The sequence below is a fragment of the Arachis stenosperma genome, chromosome 9, assembly GCF_014773155.1.
Source record: "Arachis stenosperma cultivar V10309 chromosome 9, arast.V10309.gnm1.PFL2, whole genome shotgun sequence".
NCBI classification, from domain to species: Eukaryota; Viridiplantae; Streptophyta; class Magnoliopsida; order Fabales; family Fabaceae; genus Arachis; species Arachis stenosperma.
The window spans coordinates 152,576,014-152,594,201 of NC_080385.1; the positions used below are offsets into that span (position 1 = coordinate 152,576,014).

General features: G+C 35.4%; 4 protein-coding genes across 7 annotated transcripts; 1 reads left to right on the forward strand and 3 right to left on the reverse strand.

Moving 5' to 3' along the window:
* Positions 1-661: 661 nt before the first annotated feature.
* Positions 662-3,714, reverse strand: LOC130950718 (low-temperature-induced 65 kDa protein-like). Its single transcript, XM_057879278.1, has 6 exons — positions 3,533-3,714; positions 3,238-3,441; positions 2,796-3,092; positions 2,294-2,668; positions 1,036-2,043; positions 662-962 (listed from the first exon to the last, which is right to left on the reverse strand). The coding sequence occupies exons 1-6, from the start codon at positions 3,618-3,620 to the stop codon at positions 889-891; spliced, it is 2,046 nt and encodes a 681-aa protein (XP_057735261.1). The 5' UTR covers positions 3,621-3,714; the 3' UTR covers positions 662-888.
* Positions 3,715-4,622: 908 nt separating this feature from the next.
* Positions 4,623-9,225, reverse strand: LOC130951466 (uncharacterized). 4 transcript variants are annotated; one of them, XM_057880116.1, is made up of 8 exons: positions 9,144-9,225; positions 8,687-9,047; positions 8,252-8,452; positions 8,041-8,163; positions 7,815-7,852; positions 7,591-7,690; positions 5,488-7,401; positions 4,623-5,204 (listed from the first exon to the last, which is right to left on the reverse strand). In XM_057880116.1, exons 2-8 carry the CDS (start codon positions 8,753-8,755, stop codon positions 4,974-4,976), a joined length of 2,676 nt encoding a protein of 891 aa, XP_057736099.1. In that variant the 5' UTR covers positions 8,756-9,047; positions 9,144-9,225; the 3' UTR covers positions 4,623-4,973. The 4 variants fall into 4 exon arrangements, with proteins under 4 accessions (XP_057736099.1, XP_057736101.1, XP_057736102.1 ...); XM_057880118.1 differs by having other exon boundaries at positions 8,687-9,025; positions 9,100-9,187; XM_057880119.1 differs by having other exon boundaries at positions 8,687-9,017; positions 9,100-9,172.
* Positions 9,226-12,766: 3,541 nt separating this feature from the next.
* Positions 12,767-15,485, forward strand: LOC130951825 (transmembrane ascorbate ferrireductase 1). Its single transcript, XM_057880561.1, has 4 exons — positions 12,767-13,007; positions 14,346-14,394; positions 14,514-14,713; positions 14,910-15,485. Exons 1-4 carry the CDS (start codon positions 12,864-12,866, stop codon positions 15,204-15,206), a joined length of 690 nt encoding a protein of 229 aa, XP_057736544.1. The 5' UTR covers positions 12,767-12,863; the 3' UTR covers positions 15,207-15,485.
* A 782-nt stretch (positions 15,486-16,267) lies between these two features.
* LOC130950127 (uncharacterized mitochondrial protein AtMg00810-like) lies at positions 16,268-17,540 on the reverse strand. The gene is made up of 3 exons (XM_057878672.1): positions 16,677-17,540; positions 16,405-16,593; positions 16,268-16,291 (listed from the first exon to the last, which is right to left on the reverse strand). Exons 1-3 carry the CDS (start codon positions 17,538-17,540, stop codon positions 16,268-16,270), a joined length of 1,077 nt encoding a protein of 358 aa, XP_057734655.1.
* Positions 17,541-18,188: the final 648 nt, after the last annotated feature.

Consider the following 18,188-nt stretch of genomic DNA (forward strand, 5'->3'; position numbering starts at 1 on the left):
TCAATTGTTCTTAAATCCCAAAAGCATACTCCATAAAGGCAAAAACAGATCCATAAAAGAAAGGAAAAAGTCGGGTTAAATTTTACCCAAATTTCTAGTTTAGGATTTTAGTTTGACAATGCAATTAATATCTTTTTTAAAAAAATTAGCTAAAATAAGAAAATTGATTGAATTAATAATTTCTATTATATATAAGTCTTAGTACTTTAATTTAAAAGTAATTAAACTCTTATTTTGTCATTTCATTAATTTTCTTAGAGAAGTTCATATTTTTCTTTAGAAAAAATCTAAAAATCCTCATTTTTATTAAAATTTGATCAACACTTAATCAACAAAAAAATAATTAATTTCACACAAATTAATAATTACAAATCACAAAACTTGTTGACCTCTAACACTTCTCTTTTCTTCATCCACTTGACCGAAGTAAATGGTTGTTTACTAGTCATTCATTCAGTAAAAGAAGTTAACTTGTGTGAATATCTCGATAGACCTTCAGCAGAACACCACATTATCCTTAAGATTTCTACTACTTTTGAGTTTTGATGTCCATAATCAATTTACAAATAGCATTAACATCTTGAAATCAATGATAAATTGTTTTCTTCTATTTGGAAGAGCATTTATCTCCACTTCTAACAAGCACGCCCAATCAAATCAATGGTTAGAAGCACACTAATGTGTACAAGAAAATATACTATTAAGTATTAAGACACCATTTTCACTTAATAATAACAATACAGTGTGGTTCATACATAATTGATACTGCACATACACATAACAAGGTTCACATAAATCCACTATACACAAATATATGTAACAACTAACAACATGAGACAACCAGAAAGCAAGCACATATCTACATAAATAATAAATTCTTCAATTGCATTACTCCTCCAGTCTTCTTTCACCTTCAGCCTGGATTTCACCACTATTCTTGTTCAATGTTAAATCTTCACCTCCTGCATTCATAACAACATCAGAATCAGAATTTTATACGAATCATACACAAAATCCAGGAAATTTAGAATTTACCCTTTGACGATGATTGATTCTCCTCTGATTTGCCACCAAACCAAGAGCCAACAACACCTTTAATCTTACCAACCACACTTTTTCCTGGACTACTCACATTGCTCTCTTCAGTTTCAGCCACTGTCTCTGACTTCACTTTTTCCTTTGCCTCTTCTCCTTGCTTCTTTATAGCATCCTCACCCTCACAAGCCTTCTTTGGATCTTCTTTACGCTTGTTAAAAGCTTCTGAAATCACCTCAGAAAGTGCCTTGTCTTCTTCACCAGGCTTTAGCTTCTCAGCCAAATAGTCCTTCACATTCACCCTTTTGTCTTCTCCTTTGTCCACATTTTCTGTTTCCACTCCAACACTGTCATCTGATCTGGTTCCGGACACTTTAGACTTCACTGCACTTCCCACACCAGCAACCTTCCCATAAACTGGAGCAAGTTTCTCTGTCACAGAGGTAGCAATGTTCTTTCCTGACTTGTTAGAAGAATCATCACGTTTTCCCTCTTCAAGGGTTGTCACCTTGTCGTCTCCATCACCTTTCTCTCCATGATCACTCTTAGGAACAGCAGTAACATCTTCAGCAGAGATAGCCCTATCAGCAGCAATTGCAGAAGTGGCAGATGATATCTCATCTGAGTAACTCTTTTCCTTTGAAGGATTCTCCATTTCATCTCTGGATATGTTGCTGTTGAAAGTTTGTTCAGTTGCTTCAGGATTTTCCCTGTGGCTGCTGGTACTTGAGGATATAGTATCTGAAGCAAACTGAGTTTCCTTCTCTTGCACAAGCTCTGGCAAGTCTCGTTCATGGTTTTCATGATCAGGAGGGTGCTCGGTTTTAGTTGCACTTGAGAGTTGAGGGTCTGGCTTTTGCACAGATTGATCTTTGTTTCCATCAGAAGAGTTTTGAGTTTCAGCAGAATCTGGCAGGAATTTTGGCACTAGAACAGACTTTGGATCATCTTTGATCTTCTCCTCAAAAGATTTCTCCACTTCTTTAATCTTTATTTCATCATCAGGATCTGCAAGCCCAACATCATTTATTAACATATATTATCATCAGGCAAGTGATAAATTATGTATCACCAATTTTGATCACTTCAATCAGTCTCTAACCACACCATGTTATCAACACTAAAGACAAACACCACCTTGGCAGCAATCTCCTATCAAATTTAACTGTGAAATTTTACAAAGTATAGCAGTAATATTACAAAGCATCAGTACATGATGCATAATCTAAACAGAAAATTGAGTTCTGCTCCTACTTACCTTTCCCTGTTGAATCAGTGTCTTCTGTTTGATAACTGGGAGGAATAGTGTATGCCTCAGGCCTACTTCCCGGCGGGTGCAGTTCTTTACCCAAGCTTGTTGGATTCTCCAAATTTCCCTCAAATTTCTCTTCCTCAGCAAATGCTTTAGCTGGTTCAGTGGTTATGTCTTCATTAGTTTCTGTAGTTGGAGAAGCACCAACAACTCTTGGCTGGTGATGAGATTCTTCTCCCACAAATGGTGTTGTACCTCCAGAACTTGGTACTGACTTGTCCAGATTTTCAACTTGCTCAGGTTCTGGTTTAGCACTTTTAACAAAATCTTCCACTTTCTCATATGTCGGGGGAGAACTTTGAACAGCTTCACTTTCACCAACTGCAGAATATCCAAGAACAAAATCCAACTCAACTAAACTTATTTCTTTTTCTTAAATCATTTTGTTAAATGATAAATATAACAAATGCTGGTTGGTCATCAAACCATTACTAATGCAAATGGTTACCTGTTCCAGTTTGATAATTTTGAGTAGCAGTGTATGCCTCAGATATATTCTCCAAATTGTCCTTAGAATGCCCTTCCTTTACTTCCTCAGTGGCTATGTTTTCATCAGTTGGAGAAACAACACCTACAGTTCCTGCCTTGTCCTGAGGTTCTTCTCCCATATTTGTTGTGCCACCATAATTGGCTTCTGACTTGCCCAAATTTTCTACTTGCTCAGATTCCGTTGCAGCATTTTTAACATAATTTTCGACTTGCTGATACGTTGGTGGAGCATCTTTAACATCTCCACTTTCATCAACTGCACAACATTCAACAACACAATCCAATTCAACCACAGTTTTCTTTTCTATGTATATGATTTAAACATGCATGATTGAAAAAGATGATGTAAAAAAAGAATAGTTTAGTTTCTAATATGGAAGAAAGAGAAAAGAGTAGAGTACCTAATTCTCTATCAACTTGTTGGTTTTCAGGCTCATTGATGTCATGATGAACAGGACTGTTCTGATCTTCACTACTGCTATTGTCATGAACATGATCAAGGACTCGTTGACCATGCTTCTTTACTGTATCCTTAATCTTCTTAGCCCTTGCCTTCACCTTGTTCATAACCGATGACTTCTTCTCAGGATCACTATGTTGTTCTTCTGCATACATATGCACCCGATCAGATGCCTTCAAATTCAAATATATGATCATCAAACTTGCATACATGAAAAAGAAAAAAGAGACTCATACCGAGTTGTGAAGCAGCATCATTGAAGGGTGGTTGTTGTTCATCATTCTCATCTTGTTCTTGATGACTACGAACTACTTCAGACTCCATGAAAGAAACTGCTTAATTGATCGCTGTATACAAAAGAGAGTAAAGGCTATGGAGAGTTTATAGACAAGTCCCATGAAACAGTTTGCAACTTTGCATCTCATAACTGGAGCCACGTGGACATTACCGACATGTAATCATCAACTGACACGTACATAGAGAGCGGTTTTTGTTTTTTTTCAAAAACAAATAACTGTCGTCGTCATTTGAAATGTTGTTTAGAGTTGGAATGCTAGATATAGTAATGTAGGTCACATCGGAAGAATAAGGATTAATGTTCGATTTAAATGTGATTAACTGACACACGGAAACTAATCACTAACCAAGTGACAAGAGTGCATGTATATAAAATAATTCAGATTTTGCCGACGTGAATGTAGGATGAGGTAAGGAGTATAGACAAGTGTCTAGTTTGGTTCTTAAATTATTGTAGTTAGGGAAGTCAAAAAGATATCTTCTTGACTTGTCGGTTATGCTAAATAATGGGTGGATGGGGCTTTCAAGAATAGCAGTTAAGCAAACTGTCACAATTATTTATTTATTTTAGTGTTACTTTCCCTGTAACGTGGCAGTAACATGTACTTTTTAGTTTGATCCATGATCCATGATCCATGATCCATCCAGGTTAGCTTGGAAATTGGATTTTGACAAATTTCAATTAATAGGTTTTCTCTTTATTGTGGTATCAATTGTGTGTCTACGTTCATTGTATTTGAATCATGATACTTTGGCATCACATCTTGAGGAAAACTCACTTCTATATTCCGTTAAATGCAGTAATTTAATCTACCCAGATGTTTTATTATTGCCATATTAGAGTTAAGTCCTTCAATGAGAATACTTAAGCAATTAAAGTAGGCAACCTTTTCTTTTTCTTTTTGGGAAAAGAATTTCTTCTTGGCATCATAGCTATACATCTTGTTTATCTGTCATATTGTATCCAATGTTGCACCACCAAAAATGTTAAAACTTATGACAAACTGAGAAATTCTTGTGTTGCTGTAAAAGAAAATGTTCTCATTCTGTACCTGTAAATGCTCAACATCGCAGTTCTTGTCTTAAAAACATAGTTGAAGTGTGATACAGAAATTACAACAGAACCGTGATGTTGGGAGCGCCAAAGAATCACTGATAAGTTATTGGTTACATGATATATAAATAAAATACAAGGCTCAGCTGAAGAGCAAAAGGACTGGTTAAATTTGTATGAGGTAAAAATGTTAGCTCTCATGTACAGGATTAAAGGTCACAGCCCAAGTTCAAAGCACTTGTCATATTTGGTTTCATGATGTATTCTGTTTCATTCACAAACCATGTGTGATTTGTCTGAGACATCACCACCTCTGAAGATGCATTCTAGTTCTTCTTACCATTCTTGAGATTGCGTACCGCCATAACGAGCTGCTGTCTTTCTCCCTCAACCTCTGCAAATTTCAGACTAATCTCTGAATATCTATCTTCCATTTCTTTCAGCTCGCTTTCCATGTTCTTGTTCTTTTCCTTAAGGGCTGATACTTCATTCAACAGTTCATGCATTCGGACCTCGCTATCTTGGTTCTTAGCTGATTTGCTTCCCGCATCCGTTCCCTTCTCATGTTACAAAATATACCAACAGTTAGTCAAGTCATCAAACAGTGTACACAACTCTTGCCATATATAGTTGCATTGTTTTGTGATCCATGAACAGGAAGTTGTTTAAAAACTGGATCTAAGTATGATTTCATTTCAACTGAAGTTTCAGCATCTCTACACTCTGTTTGAATTATGATGCTATTACTATTCTCTTGGTTTTGTATTGTGCACTAATTAATACAAACAGTAACATTATGCTCTTAGTTTCTTATATGAAGTCTAGAAGCTGAAGAATTACCTTGTCAATTTCTGGTTTTGATTTCTTAATCTGGGCCTTAGCAGAAGAAAGAGGTGCGGCATAATCTCGTCCTTTGTTATTCCTGATCTTCTTCTCCATAGCACTTAACTCCGCTTCCTTCTTCTTCAACTCTCCTTCTAATTGAGATATCTGTTTCTTCATGCTTTCTTTCTCCACTTGTTCTTTGTGCAAACTTTGTTTTGTTTCATTGTGCTGCACCTTAAAGATTTCCACTTCTGACAGTAGGGTGCTGAGCACCATCTCCTCATCATTTGTTGTTTGTGCATCTATCCTTACCATCTCAGCTGTGTTCTTTTTTAGCTTGGATTTAGACAATGTGCACTCCTCTGCCAACGATGTTTTAATCTGAGATCTAAGCAACTGAATTTGCTTTGAAAATGCAGCCTCCTTTTCATCCCTTTGCCTTTTTGCTTCTTCAAGTTGTTTGGATTTAACTTCTAATTCATGTGACATGTGTTCCATTGCTTTTCCTTTTGAATCTATCTGCTTCAATAGCTCTTGCTGTTTCAATTCGTGCTGATCTGAAATTAGCCTGAGCTCTTGGTTGCATTTCTGGAGCATTTCTTCTATAAGTCTGTTCTTCTGCCGCAATTCTTCAGCTTCAGCAGCTGCTTTGTCATTCATCTTTTCATTCTCCTCAACTTTGGCCGCCATTTCAACAGAAAGCAATCTATATTCCTCCTGAAACCGCTCTGAAGCAACAGCATTATTGTGTCTTGTCTTTTTCAAGGCCTCTTCGGCTTGGCTGGCTCGTTCTTCCTGCTCAGCTTTTGCACGTTGGATAGCACGCATATCGTCTTCAAATTTCTCTTCCTGCATTTTCAGTTCTTTCTCCAAAGACTTAACTTCATTTTCAAGTTCCTTGATGTAGACCAATGATGTTGAATGTTCATCTTCCAGCATCTTTATCCTTTCTTCTAGTCTTTCTACTTGTGATTCGAGTTGTTGTATTGTAGCCAAAGAAGCTGAATGTTCATTTTGTAACTTAAGGTGCTGAAATTCATCTTGCTTCAATCTCAAAGTGATATCAACATTTTCCTTCTTAAGAAGGTCATACTCCAAAGTGAGCTCTTTTATATGCTCATTTAGCTCTTCATTTTGCTTGCAGTACATGTTTATTTCGCCATTCTGGTCTGCAATTTTCTGCCTCAAGAAATCTAATTCTCTAGCATGACCACGCTGACTAGTACTATTTTGGGATTTCACATTGGTAGAAAGATCTGACATTTCCTTATTCTTTTGTTCCAGCATTGCTTCAAGGTCTGTCACAGCCAAAAGTAGTTCCGAGTTTGAGCTCTGTGTCTTGTGCAGTTGCAACTGAAGATTGGCACTCGTTTCTTTCTCATAAACAAGCTCTTCCTTAACTGCCTCTAACTGAATCCTAGTATCTTCAATCTCAGACTTCAAGGCTCTTGAGGCTTTGCTCTCATCATTGTAACTCTGCTGGGACTGGAGCTTCTCATACTTAAGTTTGAACACATCTCTCTCCTCTCTCAGACTGATAATTTGTCTCGACAGATTTTGTCCTCGGGTGCTTTCTTTTTCTATCTGCTTTCGAAGCGATTGTAACTCTAAGTCTGATACTTCAGCTTGCCGCTTTAGAGAAGTGATTTCACTTTTGAGCTTTTCAGTGGTGTTATCCGAATGTCCTTGGAATCTTGGAAGACTATCTTCAAGGCTGTTTAAACTTCCATCTGATCCTGAACCAAGAGACCAGTTTGTGTTAGACCTCTTGTGCACTTGGTTCTCGGTGGCCTCACCAGTTCCTTTTGATGATGGCAGTGATGTATTTCTGAAACTATAAGGATCCTCCCATGAAGCTACTCCAGGACTAATGCCGTTAGATGCATTTTGTTCAGAATATCCAGATCTGGTCTTGGCCATGTTCCCATTCTATAAGATAACAACAAAGGTAAAATGACTATAACTGTATAAATTGTATCATTTCATTTCGTTAACTTATCCGCTTAAGAAGTTCATGTTAAATGCATAAAAGAAAAAGAAAAAAATGGATTCACAATAAGGAAAATTTCAAATTAGTGCAAAATTGTCATCCATATAAAGGAATCTTATGGACCTTACTTCTTCAACATTATAACTTTCTTCTGTACTGCCAAAGCTCAGTTGGTGTCTCAAGGTTGTGTCATTATAAAGTTCTTCAGCTCCATTATCTTCTCCAATTCTGGAATTAAGGTATATAAGGCACGTGGTTGTAACTTGTAAGCAATTATGGGAACAGAAAGAAAAGCAAAAAGAAAAATATGGAAATTTACAAAGGTTATATGTAAAAGGATATTCATTTTCACCTTTCAGCAGTATATCCTTCCACATTCTGAATTGTCACCTGTCTCAACAATTCTTATGTGAGTAAATTATAAATGGTGTTTGTAATCTGATGGTAATTAAGTACTTTAAGACATGAAAGGAAACAAAAGCTCCTAGAAAGCTCAGATTCTTATGGCACAAGAACATCAAGAGATGAATAATATGACACAAGAAGCAAGATAGGAAGGGGGACAAGAGGGTACTAACATGTAACACTACACCAGAATTAGCGAATTTTAAGGGTAGAGAGACAGTTATTGGCTCAGCTTCTGCTACAAAATCAGCAAAATCGATTGAGGCTTCCCCAAGAAAGCCAGATTTTGAAGATCCCTGCAACAAGAAGCCATAAAGAATTAAGCAAGAACATTCTAATCAGGTAAAAAGGGAAGTTTTAAATTTTCTTAGGTACAAGCCTTACAGTGGAAACAATGAAATGGTAGATTTTCTCATGGATTTTTCCTGATTTAGCATCCCTAACAAGTTTAACTGATTCAAAAACTGGATTCTCCCATATGCAGGCCCCATCTTGAACTTCAGTTTTCTCCAGTTTAACGGTTGGTTTCCCAACATCATCTGGAACCAAAGATATCATCAGTGCAGACTTCTTCATCTTTGGCACCTAATCAAAAACACAAAAACAGATTCAAATTCTTCACATTTGTTTACAATTACTTACAATACACAACATTCCGTCATTCCCCTCAATACACAGAATCCACTATGTGATACAGTATAAATTTCAAATTTCAAATCTTGTTGGCAATATGATACAGTTATGACAGATAGGCCAAACCCCATTTTCAGATTTAGTACCATGAGAATAAAGTCCTTGTCTTTCTTTTTTCCTTCTTACCTGAGTTGCCTGAAATTCGAGTTTGAACACAGCTTTGATCTTGTTCTTCTTGCTCCATGACTTGAACATCTTGTCAGGCTGATAGTTGTTACGGAGTTGCAGTGATTGTAGATGCAGGACAAGACAAGAATCTTAGAAGCTGCACCTCATTGGTCACTAATATATTTGGTGACAGATCTCTCGAGTTTGATGAGTGGTGGAAATGGAAATGGAAATGGAAATGGAGGGATCAAGTAAGAGAATGTTGAGAATGAGAAAGAGAGAGTAGTGCTTGTTAAGAAGTCCTTTCTTGCTTTCTGAATTCTCACTGTTTCACTTGGTTGGCTGGCCTCTAAGATACTGAACTTGCATGATTAGCAAACTACAAAAAAAAAGCAATCAAGAAAGTAGATTTGGTATTAGAAGCTTCTCACCTTGACTTACATGAAGTGAGCAAATTCAAAATGACAATACTGACCCGGATTCATGCAATTCTGAATTCTCTATTGACTCTTAATCACCCTAAGATTCCAACATGTTATAAAATATTAAAATACAATACAGCAATACTAGATGAAAATAGTTAAAAACTTACTTAAAAAAGCGACCAAGTTGTAACGTTTGGAATGGGGGTAGAAGGATGAAGATTTATGTTGACTAAAGGAGCTTGGAAAGGGTTAAGTAAAGAGGGAGAGGAATGTCAATGTGCATGTCCATGTGCATGTGGTTGTGTGCTGTCTCTGATAAGCATCAATCAACCCACCAGAAACATAAATGAAGTGCCTTTCTTGCTGCAAGGACACTGTGCCAAAAGTTTATTCACAAAATGAGTTGTAAATGCCAAACCTTTCGTCCCCACCAATCTTCACCCTTCTTCAATCTCTAGCAAAATCAATTTTATTACAAGATAACATTTTAAATTTTTTAATCTTATTAAATACAGGTAATTTTATTTATAATTTGTAGCATTTCAAACTAGGCATTTGTGTGCTCAACACAGATTCAGCACATGCCATTGTCGGCGGCCAAACAGGCCTTAAGCATATTTAGCAATATTTAAATGCTCTCTCTTAAGTTTATCTAATTAATAAGCAATTAACACATCAACGTACCATGAGGTGGAAACGCTCCAATAAGAAACTTTCCCAACATTATTTGATATATACATCATTATCATGTGAAATAGAAAAAGAAAAAAAAAACTATTTAATATATTTAATGTATAATTTTTTTTTATAAAACAAGTTTGTGACCGACATTTTTTTGGGTTGCATAAAAACTGACCTTCCCAAATGTGTTGTGTTATGTACGAAATTGTGGTTGTGACTTTGTATCGTGTGAAGTACTAAGCTTAAGCTATATATTATTATTTAGCTATCAAATTCAGCAAATGTTATATATTGGATCACATGCAAAGAACACAAGATTTGAATAAGAAGAAACGTGCATTGTCCAATGTCCACGTAGCTCCATTCAAATTCCATAGCCATGCTTATACGGATCCATACATTAATCATACACTCACAATTTTGGTGTTATATAGTTAGTAGCTGTTGTGTGCTTTCTTTTAATGCTTTACTTAAATTTCCAATACTGCCCCTCCATTTAAGATATCACTGTCAAATTTCGTGTACCCCTTTAAGTCATCCACTAACCAAATTCAAGAGCCACTTTCACTTTATTTTACTAAAAAATAATAAATTATGTACATTTTTCATTCTTCAACCTGTAATTTATATGGTTTATCTGTCCATAGCATTATGTTATTCGAATTCCCTTTCTCCCCACCACACTCACCGCACTGAGGGGTACAAGTCTACAACTTTTTCTTCCTTTGTGCCAGACTAATTAAAAAGTTAATTTACCTTTTCAAAAGCTGATACCAAATCATTCATTACCAATCACGGTGCGGAAAAGTCATCACTTTGTAGTTAACATTACATTAATTTCATGAAATAATGGAGAATATTATGACGTATATCAATTATCAAATATAATTGAACTTTGTGCATGCACTAAGCTAATTCAATATAATGTAGATTTGAAATATTAGAGAATATCATCAGATATATATATATCATTAATGATATATACCAAAATTCAACCAGCTGATATAACAAATTTGTTCCATCAATTTTACATATCAACAGTGAGAGAATCTTAAGAAGACACTAAAGTATTGGTGGATATTTGAATCATCGGAGTTATTATGTGCATTTGATTTAATTATTTTCATCTAATATACCTACGAGACCGGTAGGTATTCTTTTAAGCCACATTTATATCCAGATTGAAATTGCCAAAGGGATAAATAATGCTGCTCTATTTTCAAATTTATACATCTCCAAATTTGAATTCAGTCATTCAATTATCAACAAAAACAAGTTCAAGCCAACCTTCAAGAATGTCAATTCATTGGTCTAGTTGACCATCCAATATATTTGTGCTTATTCAATCAAACTAAAATTGTTATTTAGGTGAGAATTTTTTCATGTGAGGAAAATAATTATTAACTAAGAATTAAGATGTGAATATATGTTTTGTTAAATAATTTTATAAAACATGTTAGACTATCAAATAATGTTCAATTATTATTTTCATGTTGTAGTTGACAAACAAAATTTCAGAGAAAAAGTTGACAAAAAAATGAAAGATTTTGGACTAAGGTTTAGCAGTTCATAACAAATCAGCATTAAACCATTAATGGCTTTATTTTGATCCGTTGTGAATCTAAACTTCATTTAAGGGTCTGCCGTTGATCAATGAGTTGCTATATGCACAAAGCGGGTTCCACTTACTTAAGCGAATGAACGAGCTGATCACTCGACCAACTTAAGTTAGTTATAATATCTCTAGAATATGACATTTATTGTTATGGATTGCGACACTAAATCATTTTTTTTGGATTGCAAAACACATAAATATACAAAACAGAGTCCTCGCATACCCAGCCCAAAATATAAAGCCCAAATTTTGTAGGCTTAGTTGTTTTACGGCAACTTAGGTTCTACTGTTCTAGTTTCTTCTATTGCCCATAAAAAAACCAGAGGTTTTAATTATAATTTCTTGTGTACTAAAAAGCTTTATTTGGGCTATTAATCACAACAGTTGTTAGTGAAAGAAATGAAAGGCATCCAAAAAAATCATGGTGATGCCAATGTTCATAATCTTTTACAAGAATAAATTCAAAACTAAACAAGCCACACATGCATGAGAATCGACATTACTCAGATATGAAAATAATCTTTCCCTCGTGGTAGTAAAATGCTTTCCAGTGAAATTTTAATCATAGATTATTTTGATGAACAAATGTGCTAATCTATTTATTAACGCCTTCAAAAGGGCAAACGTCACTGCTTATTTCAGCGGTACAGGTACAGGTATCCAGCTGCATTTTGTTGCTTTCAGCGTCTAAATTCATCCATCAACCACTCCCAACAAAAAAGATTTTTTTATTAAATACATTGAAAATGGCCCCCCATGTTTATAAATAATATCGGTGAGGGCAAAAAAAAAAAAAAAAGAAACTCTTTTAATCGAACCTATTCTAAATTGGTGATTTTTAATGTTATATTCTTTAAAATGAATCGTGTGCATGTAATTAGATGTTATATCCGTTTTGTATGCAAACAAAAATATATTTCATATGATCATAATTATTTATTATTTTTCTAACACCTACCTGTAATTGTAGCCATTGCGATGATGTGTCGTGGGGAATGGATACTCTCCATAAAAAAAAACTAAATGCTGTCTTTCATTGTTTTCTTTTTTTTTTATTTAATTTTGTTTCTATTTATAGAATTAAAAATAAAAGATCATATTTTTATTCTCTCAAGTATTTTTTTTTACTAGAAAGGATCTATTTCCATGTGTCGTGTAATATAAATAAGGACATAATTGAATTAAAAGTTAAATTTTTTCAATATTATGACTGATAAGCTTATCTATATTGAAATTCCCCGCATCTACATTTTAGTGGATTATGAAAAAACAGAAGAAAAACGAAGTAGATTTATTTCGAATGAGAAAGAGCAACGTGGCGAGCATCTAGCCAGGATATGAATCGGACGGTGGAGAATGGAGTCATAATGAGTTACAAGTTACAAGTACTAGTGAGCTGCTCTTTATTCGTGTTTGTTGGTTTGGGTTTTGACCCGTTGGTTGTTGAGTCGCAGAGAGACAGTTAAGCGTTTCGATGGCTTTGGGCGTAACCGCCGTTCCCTTCACATACGTGGTTCACGTCCTTGGTCTGGTTGCCATCATCTTGGTCCTCGTCTGGAACATTCACTTCAGGGGTGGCTTGGCCTGGGACGCCGATAACAAGAACCTCATCTTCAATGTATCTCTCTCTCTCTCTCTCTCTCTCTCTCTCTCTCTCTCTCTTTGCTACATTTTACAATATTCAGTATCTGTTTGTTCATTTTACCCCAATTCTTGGAGATTCAATTTCATGGTAAGTGAAATGTAAGGTTAGGTTAAGTTGTTTCTACACATTTCTCTATAATCAAAGTTTGGAGTATCAAATATCAAATCATAGAAATGTAAGCACCACTCATCTTATATTATATACCTATAATCACAACATATATCATAATTTTTGCTACTTTCTTACAATTCCAATTGTTGTATCATGTATGTATATATAAAAGTGACTGATTGAATTGAATTTTCTTTTTTTTTTCCTTTTTATATGACACCATGTCCTTGAGTCTCTGTGAAAGTATTAACAATATTGCAACTTTCCTTTATTATTTTTTTCCTTGAACGGGTCGTATGTATCTCCTGTGATATAATATATTAATATTTCACATCTCAAGGAGCCTGTTGCAACTTGTGATTAATTAATTGAGCACTGCTTTTTATATATTTAAAAGTTATTCATACTAGATTAGAATACAATCCCCCTTTTTTGTCTATTAATTTTTAAAGGCAGAAGTTCTGCTTTTCTTTATTGCTATCATGTGCTGGCTAAATTAGCTGTTAAAATATAAAATTTCTTCTGTATATCTAGAAGTATTGGAGAACCAATATGATTGTCATGTTAACTATCCGCAAGATTTCTTCTAATTCTGCTTGTTGGACCATTGACGATTAAACAAGAGGGACTTGGGTAATTGCAATAGTAAATTGGACCCAAGTGTTTTGGCTCTGTTTGGTTGAACAAGTCAGAGGAATTCCCCTTAAAGTCTAAAACTGTGTTTCTGTCTTATAGCATGATGGATGGGTCTCATGTCATCAGATCAATAGATGTTATTATCATTTATTTATTTTTATTATTTAATAATAAGATTATAAGCTCCTTTTTTGTACCTACCCTCTTTGAGCTAGAGAATAGACATGCATGCTTATCTGTTTGGTATTTGAGTGGGGAAAAGAACTTTCACGTGCTTGGTTTCATGTGGTGCAAATTCAACCACACATGGACAAATGGTACTCTCAGGACTTTTGTTCCTGTTCTTAGCTGTTTGTAATTTCTTTCTAGTTGTTATCATTAGCTCTAAAAATGATCATGATTCCTCTGAACATATAGAGTGTGAAAAAGTTGCTTATTTATTGGAAAAATTTATTTATTACAATATATTAGTGACTATCATTGTAAAACTATGTGTAAAGTATATACAGTTGACTTGTGCCATCTATTTTTGTCAAGTCTTACTTATCCTTTTACTTTATACAGCTCCATCCTGTTCTTATGATACTTGGCTTGATATTTCTTGGTGGTGAAGGTAATCAAACTAATTTCACAAGTTACTGGTTTAGGTCAATGTTATTTCCTTTTTATTTTTTTAACCCTATTAAGTGTTTTTTTTTTTCACTAATTTTGCCTAATTTGAACAATTTGCAGCTATCATAAGTTACAAATCTCTTCCTTTGAAGAAGGAAGTGAAGAAAGTGATACACCTTACTCTCCATGCAATTGCATTAGCACTTGGAATATTTGGAATCTGTGCTGCTTTCAAGAATCATAATGAAAGTGGGATTGCTAATCTCTACAGCTTGCATTCATGGCTTGGAATTGCGGTTATTTCCCTCTATGTCATTCAGGTAAACCATTCAATAAGGCTGAAACATCGACATGTACTTGCATGCTTCTGGAACATATTCAATAGTATAATTAGTATTATATTATATAGTATTCTCTGAAAGCTGGAAATGTTTTTGTTTGCGTTTATGGTTCATGTCCCTGTTGGCTCTGCTATTTCAAACAAAGAATTGAATATTTCTATTTTGTGATCTGCAGTGGCTATATGGGTTTGTGATCTTCTTCTTCCCTGGTGGAACTCCGGCCATTAGACGCGAATCACTACCTTGGCATGTTCTATTTGGACTATTCGTGTATGTATTGGCTATTGGCACTGCTTCTCTTGGGTTTTTGGAGAAACTCACTTTCTTGGAGAACTCAGGATTGGCAAAATATGGCTCTGAGGCATTACTTGTCAACTTCACTGCTGTGATCACAATCTTATTTGGTGCTTTTGTTGTATTATCTGCTTTATCTGATGCTCCACCTGCAGAAGATGACTATGCACCCATTTAGATTTGTCTTCCACGTCATATTTTTTTATGTTTGTTATCAGTGTGTGCTGGGATTGGGAAAAAGGAAATAATATCTATTTGTATTATGAACATAGCTTGTAATTAATCCTCAATGTTGTGCTCTATGTCATGAAAAATCAGTCTACCTTGTAATTTTTTTAGTTTATTTTCACTTCTTGCTGATTTGTAAGTGAAAATATCAAATTGTGGACATATATTCGATATATTAGATGTACCAAAAAATATTCAATGTATTAGGAGAATTAGTGTGTTGATAGAAATAGAACTCTGGTTATTGAACCTTTTATTTTCAGAATAAAACCACAAGAAATAGCCTTAATAATGGCAAGCCATAAGATTTTAAAGATTTAAACTGTGCCGATTACTCCTTTCGTTTCGAAACTATAGACAGGAAGGTATATTATTCTTAAATAATTAAACACGTGTAATTAATAGTTATTTAATTATGCGTATAGCTAATAGTTATTTATTAATCATAATTAAATAAAATATTATTTTGATAAAAATAAGAGCAGTCTTTTAGGACTGGGCTATTGTGTTACATAGAAACAAATACCATGAATCAACCCCAATATTATTTGGAAAAAAAACTTTACATAAATGGGTTACATATCAACACGGACCAACTATATCATTTTTCTTTTCTTTTTTTTTTATTCAAACTCTATATTTCGTTGCATGGCCCATTCAATAGAGGCCCTAACTTATGGAAGTAATTCAATATTTCAGTTCCCTGGTCATGATATGAGAAATAAACTATGGCTTTGCCAGTTTGGGAGGTCACAACTTTGCCTTCCTTGTAAGATTTGAGATGTACATCATCCTAAGTCACTACCTCATGCTTTCACGTTCAAGTTCCTATTATGTTGTTTACTTTATAAACAACCATTTGAGTTAATGATAAAGACAAAGATAAAGACAAATGCATTACCATCTTAATGGTGTTAGAAACAAGAGACCAAATTAAAGAAAGTGTTTTGTGTATATTTCGGTCTGATCAAAAGTACAATATACAAGGAGTATTTATAGGTGCTAAATGAATCAACGCAATAAAGGCATAAAATCCTACAATTAATATACAGATATGCTATATAAATATAAACGATACTAATTGATCTAAATTGATTCTAATGATTCTCTAACATCCCCCCTCAAACTCAAGTGGGAGTTAAGGATACCAGCTTGAGTTTGGATAACAAAGTTTGGAATCGAGTCGGGTGATGAGCTTTCGTGAAGATATCAGCAGTCTGATCCAATGTTCCAACAGCAATGAGACGAACAGCATCAATAAGGATACGTCGCCGAACAAAGTGACAATCAATTTCAATGTGTTTGGTGCGTTTATGAAACACATCATTATGTGCAATCTGAATAGCACTGTGGTTATCACAAAAAAAACATCAATAGGAGACGACTGAGGAGCACCTAGATCTTTGAGGAGCCAACGAACCAAGATAATCTCAGTAGTGGTGTCAGCGAGGGCACGGTATTCAGCTTCTGTGCTTGAGCGAGCAGTGAATGTTTGCTTCTTAGCACACCAAGAAATGAGAGCGTCGCCAAGAAACAAATAGTAATCAGTAGTAGAACGACAATTAGTGGGATCACCAGCCCAATCAGCATCCGAGTAAGCATGAAGAGACAAAGAGGAATGGGCAGAAAAATAAAGACCATGAAATAGAGTGCCTTTGATGTAGCGAAGAATGCGAAGAACTGCCGCATAATGAGTAGTACGAGGAGCTGACAAGAACTGGCTAAGTACATGAACTGGATAGGCGATGTCTGGTCGGGTGACAGTCAAGTAAACGAGACTTCCAACTAACTGTCGATAGAGAGTCGGATTATCCAAAACAGTGTCATCCATAAGGGTAAATCGAACATTAGACTCAAGAGGAGTAGACTCAGTGCGACTATCTGTAATCCCAGCGCGAGCAAGAAGATCTGAAGCATACTTAGCCTGAGAGAGATAGATGTCATCATTAGTGGAGATGACCTTGAGACCAAGAAAATAGCTGAGAGAACCAAGATCTTTCATCTCAAAGGTACGGTGAAGTGAGGCCTTGAGATCAGAGATACCATCAACATCATCTCCAGTAATGATCATGTCATCAACATACAAAAGTAGAAGAACAACTCCATGTTCGCTTTTACGAATGAAGAGGACATTCTCATGAGGGCTAGAAGTAAAACCAAGACTGCATATGGTAATGTTGAACTTGTCAAACCATTCACGAGGAGCTTGCTTAAGTCCATAAAGTGTCTTGCGAAGGAGACAAGCGTTACTAGAAGGACAAGGATATCCCGGAGGTGGTTTCATATAGACTTTCTTTTTTAAATTCCCATTAAGAAATGCATTCTTCACATCCATTTGACTGAGAGACCATTTTTAAACGCGACAATCGCAAGAAGAGCTCTAACAGACGTAAAACGAGCGACAGGAGCAAAAGTCTCTTCATAATCAATATCATACTCTTGCGTACAACCTTGAGCAACCAAGCGGGCCTTATAACAGTCAATAGAACCATCAGAGCGAGTCTTGATCTTGTATATCCATCTACTGCCCACAACTTCCTGATCAGAAGGAGGATCAACCAAATCCCAAGTGTGTTTTTTTTCAAGTGCCTGCATTTCTTCTTACATTGCTTGTTGCCAATTTGGGTTTGAGGAGGCTTCTCTGAATGACTTAAGTTCATGTTGATAAAGGATAGTAGAAAAGTAATGGTAATCAAGAAGATGAGGAGGTGGATTCCTTACCCTAGAAGAACGAGCGGGAGGAGGAGGCATGACGGTAGGAGCAGGATCATCGTCCGGTTTGGAATCATCGGGAGATGGAGAATGCGGAAGAACAGGAGGTTGTGGAGGGTCACTCGAGATAGAATCTGTAGAATCATCACTAGAAAAAAGATCAACATTGGGGTTAGTAAACAAAGGTGATTAAGTAGTAGGAATGGACTCAAAGGATGAG